Raw genomic sequence first — 15,012 nt, 5'->3', positions numbered from 1 at the left:
TACATTTCCCTTTTCCGGAGCGTTCACCACCTTTACTATTCCTGTGAGGATTAGCATTCTTCTGGAATCTTTGTTGAAAATTGTCCTTAACATCTTGCGAGACATTCTTCCCATTCATCTGATTGAGTCTCTTCATAACCCTGCTATAATTTTTTGCCAGCATAGCTATAGTATCGTCAATGTCATTGTCAGAGTTCGAGTATACTTGATCCTTTTGTTCATGAATAGAGCTTTTGAGGGCCATCCCTTTGTGTTTCTTCTCCATCTTGGGCAGAGAAAGCTCAAATGTCATGAGGGATCCCATGATTTCATCAAACTTTAGAGTTTTAAGGTCATGGACTTCTTCAATGGCCGTGATCTTAATTTTGAATCTTGGACTTAAAGCCCTCAGAGTTTTCCGAACAAGATCTTCATCGGTCATGGGTTTCCCAAGAGAGTAGGATTCGTTAGCAAGGTCTCGGATGCGAACATTGAACTCAGCAACTGATTCATCTTCGAGCATAGTGAGAGCTTCGAAGTTTGTTGTGAGATACTGCAGCTTCTGCTCACACACTTTTGTGGTTCCCTCATAGACAACAGCAAGAATTTCCCAGGCTTTTTTGGCACTTGTGCATGTATTGATAAGCCTGAAAACATTTTTATCAACCCTGTTAAAAATGGCATTGAGTGCACGAGAGTTACCTAGAGCTGCCTCATCTTCAGTAGGGGTCCAGTCATTCTCGGGTTTTGGACCTGTAGGGGCTCCCTTGTCATCAACAGTAACTGGGGCTTGCCACCCGTGTATCACAGCCTTCCAAGTTCTGCTGTCAAGGGATTTCATGAAGGCGCTCATGCGGGCTTTCCAGTAACCATAGTTGGTTCCATCGAGTACAGGAGGGCGATTGACCGAACCTCCATCTCTGGAACTATCCATATCTGGTAATAAAAAAAAAATCCAGGAAACCACCAAAAGTTCTAGGTGCCTGCTCTGATACCAATTGAAATTCTTATTAGTCGCAAAGACAAGATGTCGCACACAATGTGTTGACAATGTGTCCGACAACTTGCTTGAACACAGATTATGGATAAACAACGAACATTGCAATAAACAAAGTACACACGATATGGTTACCCAGTTCGGTGAAACACACCAACGTCTGGGGGCACTCTGCCAGTGAAAATGATTTCACTATCTTGTAGTCAATAGTACACAAAAGGTTTATATATGATTACAATCTTCAAATCAATAAAACCTAGAGACTATTACCACCAGTGAATACCTAGTTAGGGACTCCCCCTGAATTTTAGCTCCGTCTCAATTCCACCCTTCGAGCAATCGCCTGGCTCGGATGACTTTCAGTCTTCAGTTGTTCGTGAATCTTCAATCATGCGAATACAAAACCCAACTCTCACAGACACTCAATCTTTGTGGAATAGTGTTTGAGAAAAATACACCGCTATTAACAAAACACAAAGCCTCCCAGTCCGCCGGTCTTGCACGTCTAAGAGCTCTAAGTGTTTTATCAAAAACGTCAAAGCTACTAAGGGGGAGCGCATGGCTTTTATAGCAGCTTCACAAGCCTGGAAGTAAATCTAGGGTTTCCTTACCCAGCCTCAAACGAATATCACATAATCAAGTCACCAGCGAGGCAAATATCTTGCAATGAAGATAGCAGCGAGGTAAATATCTTACAATGAAGTCAGCAGCGAGAATATCTCATAATCAAGTCACCAGCGAAGCAAACTGTCAATACTGGAAACTTGCCTGAATTAAAGTCTGCACATGGGAGGAAAGATGTCATACCAGAAGTAGAAACATAACGACCGACATCTTTCCTCACAACTTGCACTAAAAAATAAAGCCAAAAATAACGTAACAGCAACATACATCGAGAGAATTGAGAGGAAAGAAGGAAATAATTTATGTGTGTCTATTTTCAGCCTTGAGCTATCTCTTAAGTTCTTTTTCCATGAGAAAATCAAAGCGCCTTATCTAGGCTACAATCAGAATCGTTTTGCAAACAAAACTGTTGCAACATTAAAGCACTTGATGACCACATAATTGTGTTTAACCACCATAGTTATTCAACATTTATCCAAGCTTATACGTGCTCCATAACGTCCATTCATAACTTTAACTTTCAAGGCCAATGAAGTCACAAAACCGTTCTTAAAATTAAAGCCTCTTTAATTTCATTCAAACACACTTTATACCAAGTGTTTTACTACTTAGGAAGAAGATTAACCAACTTCCAAATGTGATAGATTCTCTTTAACGTCTTATGGTGTAAGTCCATAATTGACTCTCAAAAGAGTTCGTAGACTCTTAATATGTTAGATGTCAACTCTCTAGCATATCGGTTAGAAATTCATAATGAAATGATATTTCTACCAAACTTATTTGCTTTGTCTAAGTCATTTAAACTCTACCTCTTCCTCGGGCTCATTATCAAGTTCTTGAGTTCTTTCTTCAATAATCTCGATGCTTAAATAAGAGGAGCTCGGTTCATCTACCTCAGACTTATAAGGAAATACATGCTCGAAGAATGAAACATTTTAGATTCCATAAAAGAATCATTGTGTATATCAAGGTTTTTGAACCATACACAATACACCAATACACATATCTAAAATTTGTGTATTCAATAAAGATACAGCCAATGCCTTTGGTTCACTCTTCTATTTCCTTTGGAGCGGTTTCCATCACCCAGATAGAGTATCCCCCATATTCGAAAGTATTTTTAGGAAGCCTCCCTTCCTTTAAATAACCCGAATAAGGATATAACATCCTTCATCCATATACCTTATTCAAGAGGTAAATTATCAACATGATGGTTACCCCCTGCATGTCTTATGGTAACTTAAACAATACACATTCACCAAATAAAGTGTCATTCAATTATTTGGCAAAGTCATGCAATATATGATAATATGATAGATTGACGTTGTGAATAAATTCATGTTGTGCATAAAAACACCAAATGATTCATCATATTCATCTCTACGGTCACTTCGCACCATATTAAACTTTTATAAAGTTGACTCTCAATCTTCAACTTTAAACAAGGCAAATTACTCAATTGCCACAAACTTGCTTATAAGCAAATAAATTATTTTGTAATTTCATCAATGAAAATCACAAAATAATTATTTTCACCTTTCGTTGGTTCATAAACCATTATTGGAAACATTCCAAACTTTCAAAATTCCGAAAGGATTTTCTCATTATTGATTCAACACAAATGTCATTTATGTGTTCGAAATGAATATTTGGTATCTAGATAAATTATTTTTCGCATTATGTCAATACCCACATGACATAGTCATTCCTATACACAAGAAGACATGCAAAAACAATAATTTTTAGATGTGATGACAAAGTCATCTTTTACATAACGCCCGTCCATATTCAAACTACTCAAGGTATTAAAATATAGGTCTCATAAACTAATTCAAACAAATGGTAAAACAATTTCCCATAAATAAGATTCTCTCTTATTTTGGGCATATGGAAAAAATTTAACCCATCTAATCTCGGGATAACAGAGCTCATCCCATGACAATTCAAGTACATTTCACCATGACTTATTCAAGTCCATGTCATAAAGATATTCGTGTATAAAAAATGTGGTGGAAACTGGAAAGCCACAAACATTAGGAGTTTAAGACTCCAAGTTTACATATGAGACCACGGCAACAACAACGTCCTCCGTATTGGTTTCCCAATTCTTCCATATTACCGTTATCAACAAACCGTAAATCAGCGACCGTAATTGTCACTCGGAAAATATATACCAAAGAACTTTGGAAATAATTCCTTTAAAATGTTCCTCTATTTACCTCAAGCTCGGTCGAGGATATACTTATTCTCGGCAATCAACCATGTAAAAAGATCTCCTAAGTGGTCAAGAACCTCTCTTTCGAGCCTTGTTGATCTCTTTGAACTAAAGAAAACCAATCTCGTTATCAAAACATAACATGTTTCACAAGTGTTAAAATTGTTTTGATTACCTTCCAAATCCGAAGGCACAATCACGATGACCGAGACCACATCTTTAAATATTTTTCAATTACATTCTATCCATGAATCTCATGAATGATCAATTGCAAATCTTGCTCTTGACCTACCACACTTAGAGTCTACCAATTTAGACATTACAAAGTCGCCCAAGCATTTTATATTTAAAACTCACATCATAAGTCTATATAATAACCAATAAAATCAAAATTTATTATCTGTTATACAACATGCATAATGAGTCACCAAGACTCTTCAATGTATAATCTAGACATACTTACACTATGACAAAAATAGTCATCCGGTGCGACGATTGTCGCACCAAATACGTCAAAAGTCGCACCTAATAGTTTATTAGGTGCGACATCGCACCTAAAAACCCATCGCTAAAGGCATTAGGTGCGACATGTCGCACCTAATAATCATACATTTAGGTGCGACATTTTCAGGTGCGACATGTCGCACCGAATGCCCAAGCTATTTTCCTGCCAAATTTATAAAAATTGGCGGGTAAATTCATATTGGGTGCGACATTGTCGCACCTAATATACTTCCCGCCATCATATTCGGTGCGACATTGTCGCACCGAATATGTTATTTTAATTAAAAAAATTACAAAATCAGAAATTAGAAAATTAAATCAAAATTCATTTAAAACATATCCACATCTTCAATCATCGTATCATCTGATACAAAACAATTCGTTCAGTAACATAGTAGCTGCTATATAGAGAGAGATTATGAAAACAAAGAAACTCCACAAACATTAGTAATTATCTCAAACCAATAACATTTTTTTTCCAAGCTTCTGTAAAAAAAAAAAAAAAAAAACATTTTTCTCGCGCAATCAAAAGGTAATCGATTTAAACACGCATCTGAACGGTAACACCAGCTGAGAAGGCCATCGGATTCAGGTTCCGGGAACACTCAGCCATAGAGAAACTAGTTAGTTTCAGGTTCGATAGTTATTTAGTTCCTGTTTTGAGATTTCTCCGCCACCCTCGGGGCTATAAATACAACAAAGCCATAAATATTTGTCAACATGATATCACACATAATACCGGAGATGAAAACAAGATGTAGCACAAAAAGTCTCGGAGAAAATGATCCTTAGACTTGAATCGTCAGAAATAAGTATATTTTCACGAAATGGACTAAAACGCTACAAAATATATACTTTAAGGATCATTTCCCACAAGACAAAAATAATAATAATAAAACGTTAACGGTCAAAATATCACCCGCGTAGTAACTCGGGAACTTTGCACCAAAACCGGGAAGAAAAAAAAAATACACTTACTCACTCATGTAATTTTTTTTTTTTTTTTTTTTTTTTTTTTTTTTTTTTTTCAGGAAACGGAAACGAGTTCATTTGATATTAGTTTGAAACACGTATAAAGATTTCAAATATATGCGCAGGGGAAAGAAAAGGGTACCTAGGCCGATGGCATCGGAGCCTTTCATGATCTTCAACTTCTTGCACGTCTCGATGAACATTCTGTACAAGAATAAATAAATAATAAAAATATAAGGAAGTGAAATATCCCATATGATTATTAATCACTTCCAAGGTTGTAAATAAATGAAAAGTGTTTGATTGAAGCTTCTTACTCCCAGGGGACATCACCGACGAGCATCCAGTCACCATCTCTGTCCTCGTAAGTGAGAACGTATTCCGACCCATTCAGAAGGTCTCTCAGCTTGCTCTCGCTCAGCTTCTCTTTCCCCGCACCTCCTCCGTGGGACCCGCACTGCCCTGAAATTACACGAACAGCCGGATCGAATCTCAAACCCTTTCTTTTTCTTTTTGCACTAACAGTCCTCGAAGTAGTATCCGAGTCGCATTTTGGTTCTCAATGGAATTTACCCTTGAACCATTGAATTGCGTACATCACCTTAAATAACTTTAAAACCTTTAAAATATATCGCTTTAAAAAAAATAGAAAAAAAGCACTAAACACCAACACAATCAACTCTAAGAGATCATTACACAGAGGATGATAGGTATCTACAATATTCTAGCTATTTAAGCTTGTAATATGATTATTTTTTTCAAGCTCTTTAGGACCAATACTAGTGCGAAATCGATATAGTTCAACCTTCAAAGCAAGCTTTCCTACCAAATTACATTAGTTCAAGGGTCAAATTTATTTGATAATAAGAAACTTGCCTATGGTGAAAGAGGTGAACATGTTCTCGAGAGCTTTGGAGAGGTCTTGGTAAGCATTGTAGGCTCGGAGATCGACTTTTCGGAGATACGGAGCTCCCATACTCACTTTCACATAAAGCGCCTCATCCTTGTTGCTCTTTGATGCCGCACTCAGCGAATTCTTCCTAAATGCTCGGATCGGAGGCCAACCCACAACTTGTGCCCTAACAACAATTTAAACAAAAAAAAAAAAAAACATATATATATATATATATATATATATATATATATATATATATATATTACGCGAATGAAAATTTCGGTCTCAAACAAAGCTGCTTTTACGAGCAACAATGTCATCAAACTATGAACTTCGTAGTATTAAACATTAATTCTTAGCGAGACCCAACACCAAAATGACTCTCAAAACATCTTAAGAAACCATTTTGACTATTACCGGGGATTCATGTTCAGGTCATTCAACTAGTTTTACGAGCAAAATAATATTCAAAGTTCAAACTACCGATTTTTTCATGCCATTTAAGTCTACTTCATCAAAAAATAATGAACTCTTCTCATGAAATTCAACTCCTAAACTACTTGGCACAAATAAGGACTGAACTATTACGGAAATGACATTTTGGTCTCTAAACTATTTTATGAACAAAAAGGTCCCCGGACTATTAACTTCGTAGCAGTTTGACCCTTCCTGTAAAAATATTTTATCTTAGTGAAACCCAACACCTACAAAATCAGCACTCGAGATAATAATAAATAAAAAAATAATAATAAGATTAAACTATCCATACTTTTGCTGCAGGAGTGTGGGCTGGTCCAAGCGGCAATGGGGCGGCGGCGCGGGGGCTGGTCCAGGCGGCGACGGGGCGGGCGGGCAGGGGCTGGTCCAGGCGATGGGCGGCGGGGCGGTGGCTGGTCCAGGCGGCGGCGGGGCAGGCTGGGAGAGAGACAAGGTGAGAGACGACCGGTGAGATAGAGAGAGAGGGGGGCGTACCAGGGAGGACCGGCAGCGGCGGAGCGGGGAGGGACGGCGGCGGGGCTGGCTGGCAGAGAGAGAGACAGAGTGAGACGGTGAGAGAGAGAGAGTGAGAGACGGCCGGTGAGACAGAGAGAGAGGGGGACGTACCAGGGAGGCAGTGGCGGAGCGGGGAGGGCCGGCGGCGGGGAGGTCTGGCTGAGAGAGAGAGAGAGAGAGACATAGTGAGACGTTGAGAGAGAGAGAGAGTGAGAGAGAATGTGCGAAGAAAAGGAGAAAGCTCGGGTTTAAAACCCCAAAAACTATTAGGTGCGACACTGTCGCACCTAATAATCATATTGGGTGCGACAATGCTGCACCCAATATGATAAAAAAAAATCGGAGGGATTCGCCGAAAACTTTAAATTTAAGACCTTTGGGTGCGACAATTGTCGCACCTAAAGGTATTAGGTACGACACTGTCACACCGAATAACACTAAACATTAGCGAAATTTTTAGTCATCTGGATGAGTATCCGGTGCGACATGTCGCACCGAATATGGTCTTAGGTGCGACATGTCGCACCTAATACCCTTCCGCACCAGAAATGTAAATTTTTGTAGTAGTGTTAGTAATATTATACAAACATGAATATGCAGTTTAATTGCAATATTATGAAGTTCAAAACTCATGAACTTCTTTGACCATCCAGTCAAAATCAACACAGTGGGCACAGGTGCCACACAATCGTTCCGAACAAACCCACGGGTTCATTCTCAACCTTAGTGTCATTTAATGAACGAGACCCGTGAGTCCGTTCTATGCCGTAGCCATGAGCAAGTGAATGAGACTCGTGAGTCCATTCATGTCGTAACCGCCATCGAGTTGTTTCCCAAAAATAAGTGGGATAAAGACTATCGGTCGTAACAAAGAAAAATCACATAAATTGGATTAATAAAATTAAATCCCTTTCGTGTACATTTCATGGAAGATTAAAAATCTAACACATAATTTACCACCATCTTTGAAATCACCAAAGATATTCTAACGTGGCTCAAACTTAAAATTTAGAGCCTACATCCATGGTTATGGATTTCCCATCCAATAAAATCTCACACTCCATAAAAGAGCGTTTCAAGCTATATAAAATATAGCATGTCACTAAAGACTTGTCAACAAAAAATTCCAACACACTTGGTCAGAATTCTAAATCTTTTTCTTAAGGGTCATACGCCATTGTTAGATAGATTCCAACCACACGGGTTCGAACCCATGGCCAAGAACCTCACGAGACCGTCATGGTAAAAAAATTTGTTATTGGCTACACGACCAACAACATAGTTGTGAGCACTCGTGCAACAAACCACATGGAAGAAGACCCTCGGATCTAATTCCGGCCGTAACCAACGACACATTTTTAACCCAAAAATATGAGATTTAAATAACCCAACGGTTTTATCACGAGGAGGTGGTACACAAGCCAAATTCGGAGGCGCCATCGGATCAACCAAAATTAAATTGTAGCATTCCATATGTACAAAATAAAATTAATAATATTAGTTTCGTGAATATTTCAAGCTTGGAAAATATACAAACCGACTCCTACAACCGAGGATGCAACCTGCCTAGAACAAAAAAATAACGCTTTAAGATTGTTAGCCAAATTGCTAATAATATGCGGGAAAAGAATAGACGAATTGCATCATGATTAAATTAAATAAATATACAACGAAACTAAAACATGTAGACAAGAGAACAAAAATAAATCAATTAAAATAACTAAACCGGATATCACCAAGAAACCAGTAAAGAAGGAAAATGGAGAACACGTCGAGGCTTGTTCGACAATTTCCTAAAAGCGTTATTGCTCTCCCACCGGGTGATGGAATAAATTAAATAAATATACAACGAAACTAAAACATGTAGACAAGAGAACAAAAATAAATCAATTAAAATAACTAAACCGGATATCACCAAGAAACCAGTAAAGAAGGAAAATGGAGAACACGTCGAGGCTTGTTCGACAATTTCCTAAAAGCGTTATTGCTCTCCCACCGGGTGATGGAATAAATTAAATAAATATACAACGAAACTAAAACATGTAGACAAGAGAACAAAAATAAATAAATTAAAATAACTAAACCGGATATCACCAAGAAACCAGTAAAGAAGGAAAATGGAGAACACGTCGAGACTTGTTCGACAATTTCCTAAAAGCGTTATTGCTCTCCCACCGGGTGATGGAATAACGTGAGCAGCCGCCTCCCAGGATACAACGATGTACGAGAAGAACAAAACACCAACTTATTCAGCTCCGACGAACTTGAACGCATGCCAGAATACTATCACCTACATCGAGAGAATTGAGAGGAAATAAGAAAAGAATTTATGTGTGTCTATTTTGTGTTTAATGGTGATAAAACCGTTCAGCCGTTAGTACATGGGTAACCACCCCCATTACAACACAATTATAACATATAAAACATTAAAAAAAAAACGTTTTATAAAACTTATGAAGTTTTTCAACACTTTAAACAACAATTTCTCATTCATCTTAGCTCCGATTTTGACAAATAAATAACCGATTTTATATCTCTCGCAACGAGGAATAAAAATCTGGTTAAATTTTTCAGTTTCGATGAGTGGATCCCAATCGAATATTTGTCACAAAATTAACCAATAAATTGATATTAAATTCTCTTTAATATCAATAAACACACTATTTTCCAACATATCTTTCATCTACATTATTATCTGTTGTATATGGGCTAAGATACTGCTACAAATCTTTATATGGTACATCATTGAGCTATATTGTTGTTATAACTTATATAATTTTTCTATACAAAGGAAATCAGTCTTGATAGCGTTAGATCATCTGATGATTGTCCGAAACGGCAAAATTGAGTTTTGTGGAGTTTATCTGAGTTTCAAGGAAATCGAACTCGTAGCTCACCTTGTTTGTCAATGTGCAATGAATTGGTTTTTGTAACACTTAAGAATGTCCGACCTCATCTGAAGTCGATTTAGCTTAGTGAATATAAAAAAAATTATCTTTTTTTCTAATATATATACTCTATATATGTGTATATATATTTATTACATATATATATATATATATATATATAGTTTGTTCATAAAAAATAATATCTATATATCCTATAAATGAAATAATAATAAATATACTAAATATCATATTGTTCCATATGTTAATTAATTCACATAATTTTTAAGTCTTAATAAATTCGCTATATGATGAGATTTAATACTCTGTTAATATGAACAGAAAAAGTTATGCAAAGCATAGACCGACATTTACTATGGGCTCTTTGAACTTCGGCCGATTAATATGATCATACTATGGGCTTTGAGATGTTGGCTGTAACAATGGGCTTAAATTGAAATCAAATGAAGTGAGCCCAAAATTTAGATACCTGACTAGAATATGGCATAAAACTGAAATAAAAAAAATTAAGTGGGAAACAAATTGTAGTTCTCTACTTTTTTTTTTTAAGGATTTAACGCAAATTTTATTTTATTAGAAAAATAATCCACCAAACCGAAATAAATTAATTAACCTAATCACATTAATTAATTTACTTTGACGTAGAAAACTATTTTCCGAAGTAAATTAAATAAATTTAACCAGTTAATTAATTTACTTCGGTTTGGTGAACTATTTTCTCAATAAGATGAAACTGTGACTATTTTTTAAAAGACTATTTTTTTTTTTAAAAGAAAGATGAGTTATTGGGCTTCTATCCCAAAATTGTACTCTACCAATTTACAATTTATCCTATAAATTTATTTAAATGCTAATTGACTTTTAAGTTGTAACCAATTTGATTAAAATAATGTGGTGGTTCTGGTAGTTCATGAAGAAAGGTAAACATTGGAAAAATAGCAGTTGAAAGAAAAAAATAGTCATCTGATGTGATCATCGTACTTCGTAAGTGATAAACTAATTACTATTACTGATATGTATCAACACTAATTATCATGCACGCTATTGACACACTACACCTATTAAAGTATTGAGAAATCAAATTGAAAAGGAAGAAGCTCAAGGTGATATAAAATAGTAAAATACGAGAGACAAATCATCACTTACTTTTTTTGGACCACAAGACTTATTGCTTGAGAGATTGAGAGTTCATGCTCACAATATGTTAAAAATATCTTTTCTGTTGAAGAATAAAAGCAATTCCTTGTAATTTATACTTACATGTCTAATGTAATTCATTGTGTATTCTAGAATGTATGGCATAAAAATGAAAGAAAATAAAAATCAAGTGGGAAAAAATTATACTTTAAATTTATTTAAATGCTAATTGACTCTTAGGTCTTAACTATGATGAAAAAAATGGACTCCCTTCCCCTTATTTATTTTTTTTTTTTTTATTTACTTAGAAAAATGCTAACTTAGCCCTTTTTTTTCATTCCTTACCAAGGAACACCTTAAACAAAGTGTAACATAATATATTTATGGTGGTTAACCAAATTCTGAAAACGGACAAAAACCAATGAACAACTCGCTAAAAGTCCAACTCTTGTCCAAGTCTGCGTTACCGCACTGGGTTGACTATGAATCCCCGTCGAAGATTTCTAATTGATTAAAAAACCTAACTGATTTCTAATTGATTTTCGTAATAATTTAACGCTTTCATTTCATGTTAGAAATTAAAATAAAACCTAACATTCCCATTTTCAATGCGCAAAGAAATCCCATGTACTAAATTAATCCCATTACGCAACATTCTCTTCTCTGATCTGTCAACTCTACACACTCGTTTCCAAGTTCATTCCAACGCCTATTTCTTAAGCAGCCTAAAAAAACGTAAATAGAATGTAAAAAAAAAAGAAGAAAAGAAAAGAAATAAACCCTTTCTATTTTGTTTCCTTTCCAGAATATTCCCTTTCTCTCTATTTTCCCAAACAAGGAGTCAAAAATGGGTTGTTGCTCAAGCAAAAACATGGAAGATGACAAGATGATCGTCCACAACAACAACAACAATGCCTCCGCCGGAGTGACGTCATCGATAACACCGTTGGTGTTCACCACCACTCACCACGCGCCGCCGTACCAACCTCCCAAGATCGCCGCCGATTCTCCTCCTCCGCCGCCGCCGCCACAGCAGAAGCAGAATCGGCCGGTTCAGTCGCCGGTGCCGGCGAATGCGATCCTAGGGCGAGCGTACGAGGACGTGACGCAGAGGTACGCTCTCGGGAAAGAGCTCGGGAAAGGACAGTTCGGGATAACCTACCTGTGCACCGAGAAAGCGACCGGTCGGAGCTTCGCCTGCAAGTCGATCCTGAAGCGGAAGCTCGCGAGCCGCGACGATCGCGAAGACGTCCGCCGCGAGATTCAGATCATGCAGCACCTCTCCGGCCAGCCGAACGTCGTCGAGATCGTCGGCGCGTACGAGGACCGATTCTCCGTCCACCTAGTCATGGAGCTCTGCGCCGGCCTCGAGCTCTTCGACCGGATCATCGCGCGGGGACAGTACTCCGAGCGACGCGCCGTCGAGGTCTTCCGCGCCGTCGCGAACTTCGTCCATATCTGCCATTTCATGGGCGTGATTCACCGCGACCTCAAGCCGGAGAACTTTCTCTTCGCCAGCAAGGACGAGGAGGCGATGCTTAAGGCCGCCGATTTCGGACTCTCCGTCTTCATCGAGGAAGGTTTGTAGAGCACTCTTTCTACTCCTCTGCTTTGTCTTTGCTTTGCTGTGTTGTCTGAATTGAATTGAATTGAGGTGTAATCGTGTCAGGGAAGGTATACCGTGATCTGGTGGGAAGCGCTTACTACGTGGCTCCCGAGGTTCTCCGGCGATCCTACGGGAAGGAGATCGATGTCTGGAGCGCCGGAGTTATACTCTACATCCTTCTCAGTGGTGTTCCTCCGTTCTGGGGCGGTGAGTGAATTTCTTTGACCTTTGATTCATTCAGTCGTTGATTGTTCGTCTCTCTGCTGTAGAGACTGAGAAGGGGATATTCGACGCGATTTTGGTTGGGGAGATCGATTTCGAGATCGAGCCGTGGCCGTCGATCTCTGCCAGTGCCAAAGATCTGATCAGGAAGATGCTGAACCCGAACCCTAAGAAGCGAATCACTCCCGCCCAAGTTCTCGGTACTTAAAGCTTCGACCTTTCTCTCCCTTTTTAAGTGTTTGATATCAGTCTCTACTCTTAGATGATGTTTCTCTGGTCCTTGAGCTTTGTTACTGTAAGAGTTCGGTGACATGTTAAATGATTCTCATGAGACAGAGTTGTGGGTTGAGGACTTTGGACGATAAGGGCTTTGCCTAGGATTTTTGTCACCTATCCTGAATTTGCCTCGTGGTTTGCCTGATCTTTAAAGTGCAAACCTTTTCAGCTTTATCATATAGTATTAATCTGTGTTCTTGCTTCTTTATATTATCGCTTTACTGTCGTTCATAACAATTACTTCAAGTCTCCTGTTTGGTATATGATTAGAACATCCGTGGCTTAAAGAAGAAGCACCGGACGAGCCTCTAGACAGTGCGGTGCTGTCTAGGTTGAAACAGTTCAGGGCAATGAATAAGCTCAAGAAGCTTGCTTTAAAGGCGAGTCTCCCAAATTTCTGAACCATGAAGGTCCGATTACAGTGTTTACTTTCCTTACCTTCTCTACTCAACTATAGGTCATTGCCGAGAATCTATCCGAGGAAGAGATTAAAGGCCTGAAAGCGATGTTCACTAACATGGACACTGACAAGAGTGGCACCATAACATTTGAAGAACTCAAAACGGGCTTGACGCGCATCGGTTCTCGGTTGACCGAGGCTGAAGTCAAACAACTCATGGAGGCTGTAAGTTCAAGAGTTTATGATTCTGTTTTATGGCATTTTAGTTTGAAACTTCTTATGACTTGTGTATGTGCATATATACATACACATTATAGGCTGACGTGGATGGAAATGGAACGATCGACTACATTGAGTTCACATCTGCCACAATGCACAGACACAGACTCGACAGAGACGAGCAGCTATACAAAGTATTCCAGTATTTTGACAAGGATGGGAGTGGGTAAGCTAAACAAAATATTCGAATCACAAGATGGGCGTTTCACAAATTCTTATGTTCTTGGTGAGTTGAGATACAAACTTTGTCATTGTGTGACAGGTTTATCACGAAAGACGAGTTAGAGGCTGCAATGAAAGAGCACAAAGTAGCTGAAGAAGCCAATATCAAAGAAATAATTTCCGAGGTGGATACTGATAATGTAAGTCTTTAACTTGTATTCATCTCAATACTCATTCACTCAGTTATTTATCATACGCTGATACGAATTTGGAACGAATAGGATGGGAGGATCAACTATTCTGAGTTGTGTGCGATGATGCGAAGCGGAACCAAACAACAATCCAATCTCTTTTAGTCGTGCTGGGTTATATTTAGTGCCCACTAGTGAAAACATGTTTTGTTTATGAAACTTAGCTAGCTAAGTGTCATGAAATTTGTATAGCGGACCGATGGTTTAGTGCCAACCATTTTTTTGAGGTGGTTTTTTTTTTCATAGTCCCTTTGGATTGGACCATCTTTAAGTGATAGAATGAACAGTTTGATGGTGGATCTGAGGCAAAGTATTTTTTTATATATGTAAATTTATATATATAATTGCTCAAGTTTATTATCCACGGGCATGCTTATTTCAAGTACTTATTAATTACCAAATGTGTGATTATATGATGGGGAATATGTACTTTGGTGGAAAATGATATGATCAAGTTTTTCACTTCTCTAAAAAAGGTATTATCATAAGTTGATTGGAGTATTAATTCCATAATGTGTACTAAACGCTTGTGAATAATTTGCGTAAACAAAATTCGTTGATCATTGACGCGTATTATGTGAATGTGACATAGCA

General features: G+C 37.9%; 2 protein-coding genes across 2 annotated transcripts; one reads left to right on the top strand and one right to left on the bottom strand.

Moving 5' to 3' along the window:
• Nucleotides 1-4,702: 4,702 nt before the first annotated feature.
• On the bottom strand, nt 4,703-6,390 carry LOC149385212 (auxin-responsive protein IAA8-like). Its single transcript, XM_089625252.1, has 4 exons — nt 6,168-6,390; nt 5,609-5,753; nt 5,434-5,495; nt 4,703-5,004 (listed from the first exon to the last, which is right to left on the bottom strand). The coding sequence occupies exons 1-4, from the start codon at nt 6,265-6,267 to the stop codon at nt 4,967-4,969; spliced, it is 345 nt and encodes a 114-aa protein (XP_089481378.1). The 5' UTR covers nt 6,268-6,390; the 3' UTR covers nt 4,703-4,966.
• Nucleotides 6,391-11,859: 5,469 nt separating this feature from the next.
• Nucleotides 11,860-14,778, top strand: LOC149385211 (calcium-dependent protein kinase 2-like). Its single transcript, XM_089625251.1, has 8 exons — nt 11,860-12,802; nt 12,892-13,035; nt 13,098-13,250; nt 13,597-13,706; nt 13,784-13,951; nt 14,044-14,171; nt 14,268-14,367; nt 14,449-14,778. The coding sequence occupies exons 1-8, from the start codon at nt 12,070-12,072 to the stop codon at nt 14,521-14,523; spliced, it is 1,611 nt and encodes a 536-aa protein (XP_089481377.1). The 5' UTR covers nt 11,860-12,069; the 3' UTR covers nt 14,524-14,778.
• Nucleotides 14,779-15,012: the final 234 nt, after the last annotated feature.

The sequence above is a fragment of the Urtica dioica genome, chromosome 9 (assembly GCF_054948205.1).
Source record: "Urtica dioica subsp. dioica isolate 48M chromosome 9, U.dioica_male_clone48M_v1_H2, whole genome shotgun sequence".
Classification (NCBI taxonomy): Eukaryota; Viridiplantae; Streptophyta; class Magnoliopsida; order Rosales; family Urticaceae; genus Urtica; species Urtica dioica.
The sequence above is the reverse complement of the archived record's forward strand: the minus strand, read 5'-3'. Positions and strand labels throughout refer to the sequence as shown.

Excerpts from the sequence above, each read along its gene's own strand:
- LOC149385212 (XM_089625252.1), bottom strand. The coding sequence starts at position 6,267 with ATGGGAGCTCCGTATCTCCGAAAAGTCGATCTCCGAGCCTACAATGCT. Across the intron at positions 5,754-6,167 it reads GTTCACCTCTTTCACCATAG|GGCAGTGCGGGTCCCACGGA; the intron begins GCAAGTTTCTTA and ends GTGTAATTTCAG. Across the intron at positions 5,496-5,608 it reads GTCGGTGATGTCCCCTGGGA|AATGTTCATCGAGACGTGCA; the intron begins GTAAGAAGCTTC and ends ATTCTTGTACAG.
- LOC149385211 (XM_089625251.1), top strand. The coding sequence starts at position 12,070 with ATGGGTTGTTGCTCAAGCAAAAACATGGAAGATGACAAGATGATCGTC. Across the intron at positions 13,952-14,043 it reads TCAAACAACTCATGGAGGCT|GCTGACGTGGATGGAAATGG; the intron begins GTAAGTTCAAGA and ends TACACATTATAG. Across the intron at positions 14,368-14,448 it reads CCGAGGTGGATACTGATAAT|GATGGGAGGATCAACTATTC; the intron begins GTAAGTCTTTAA and ends TGGAACGAATAG.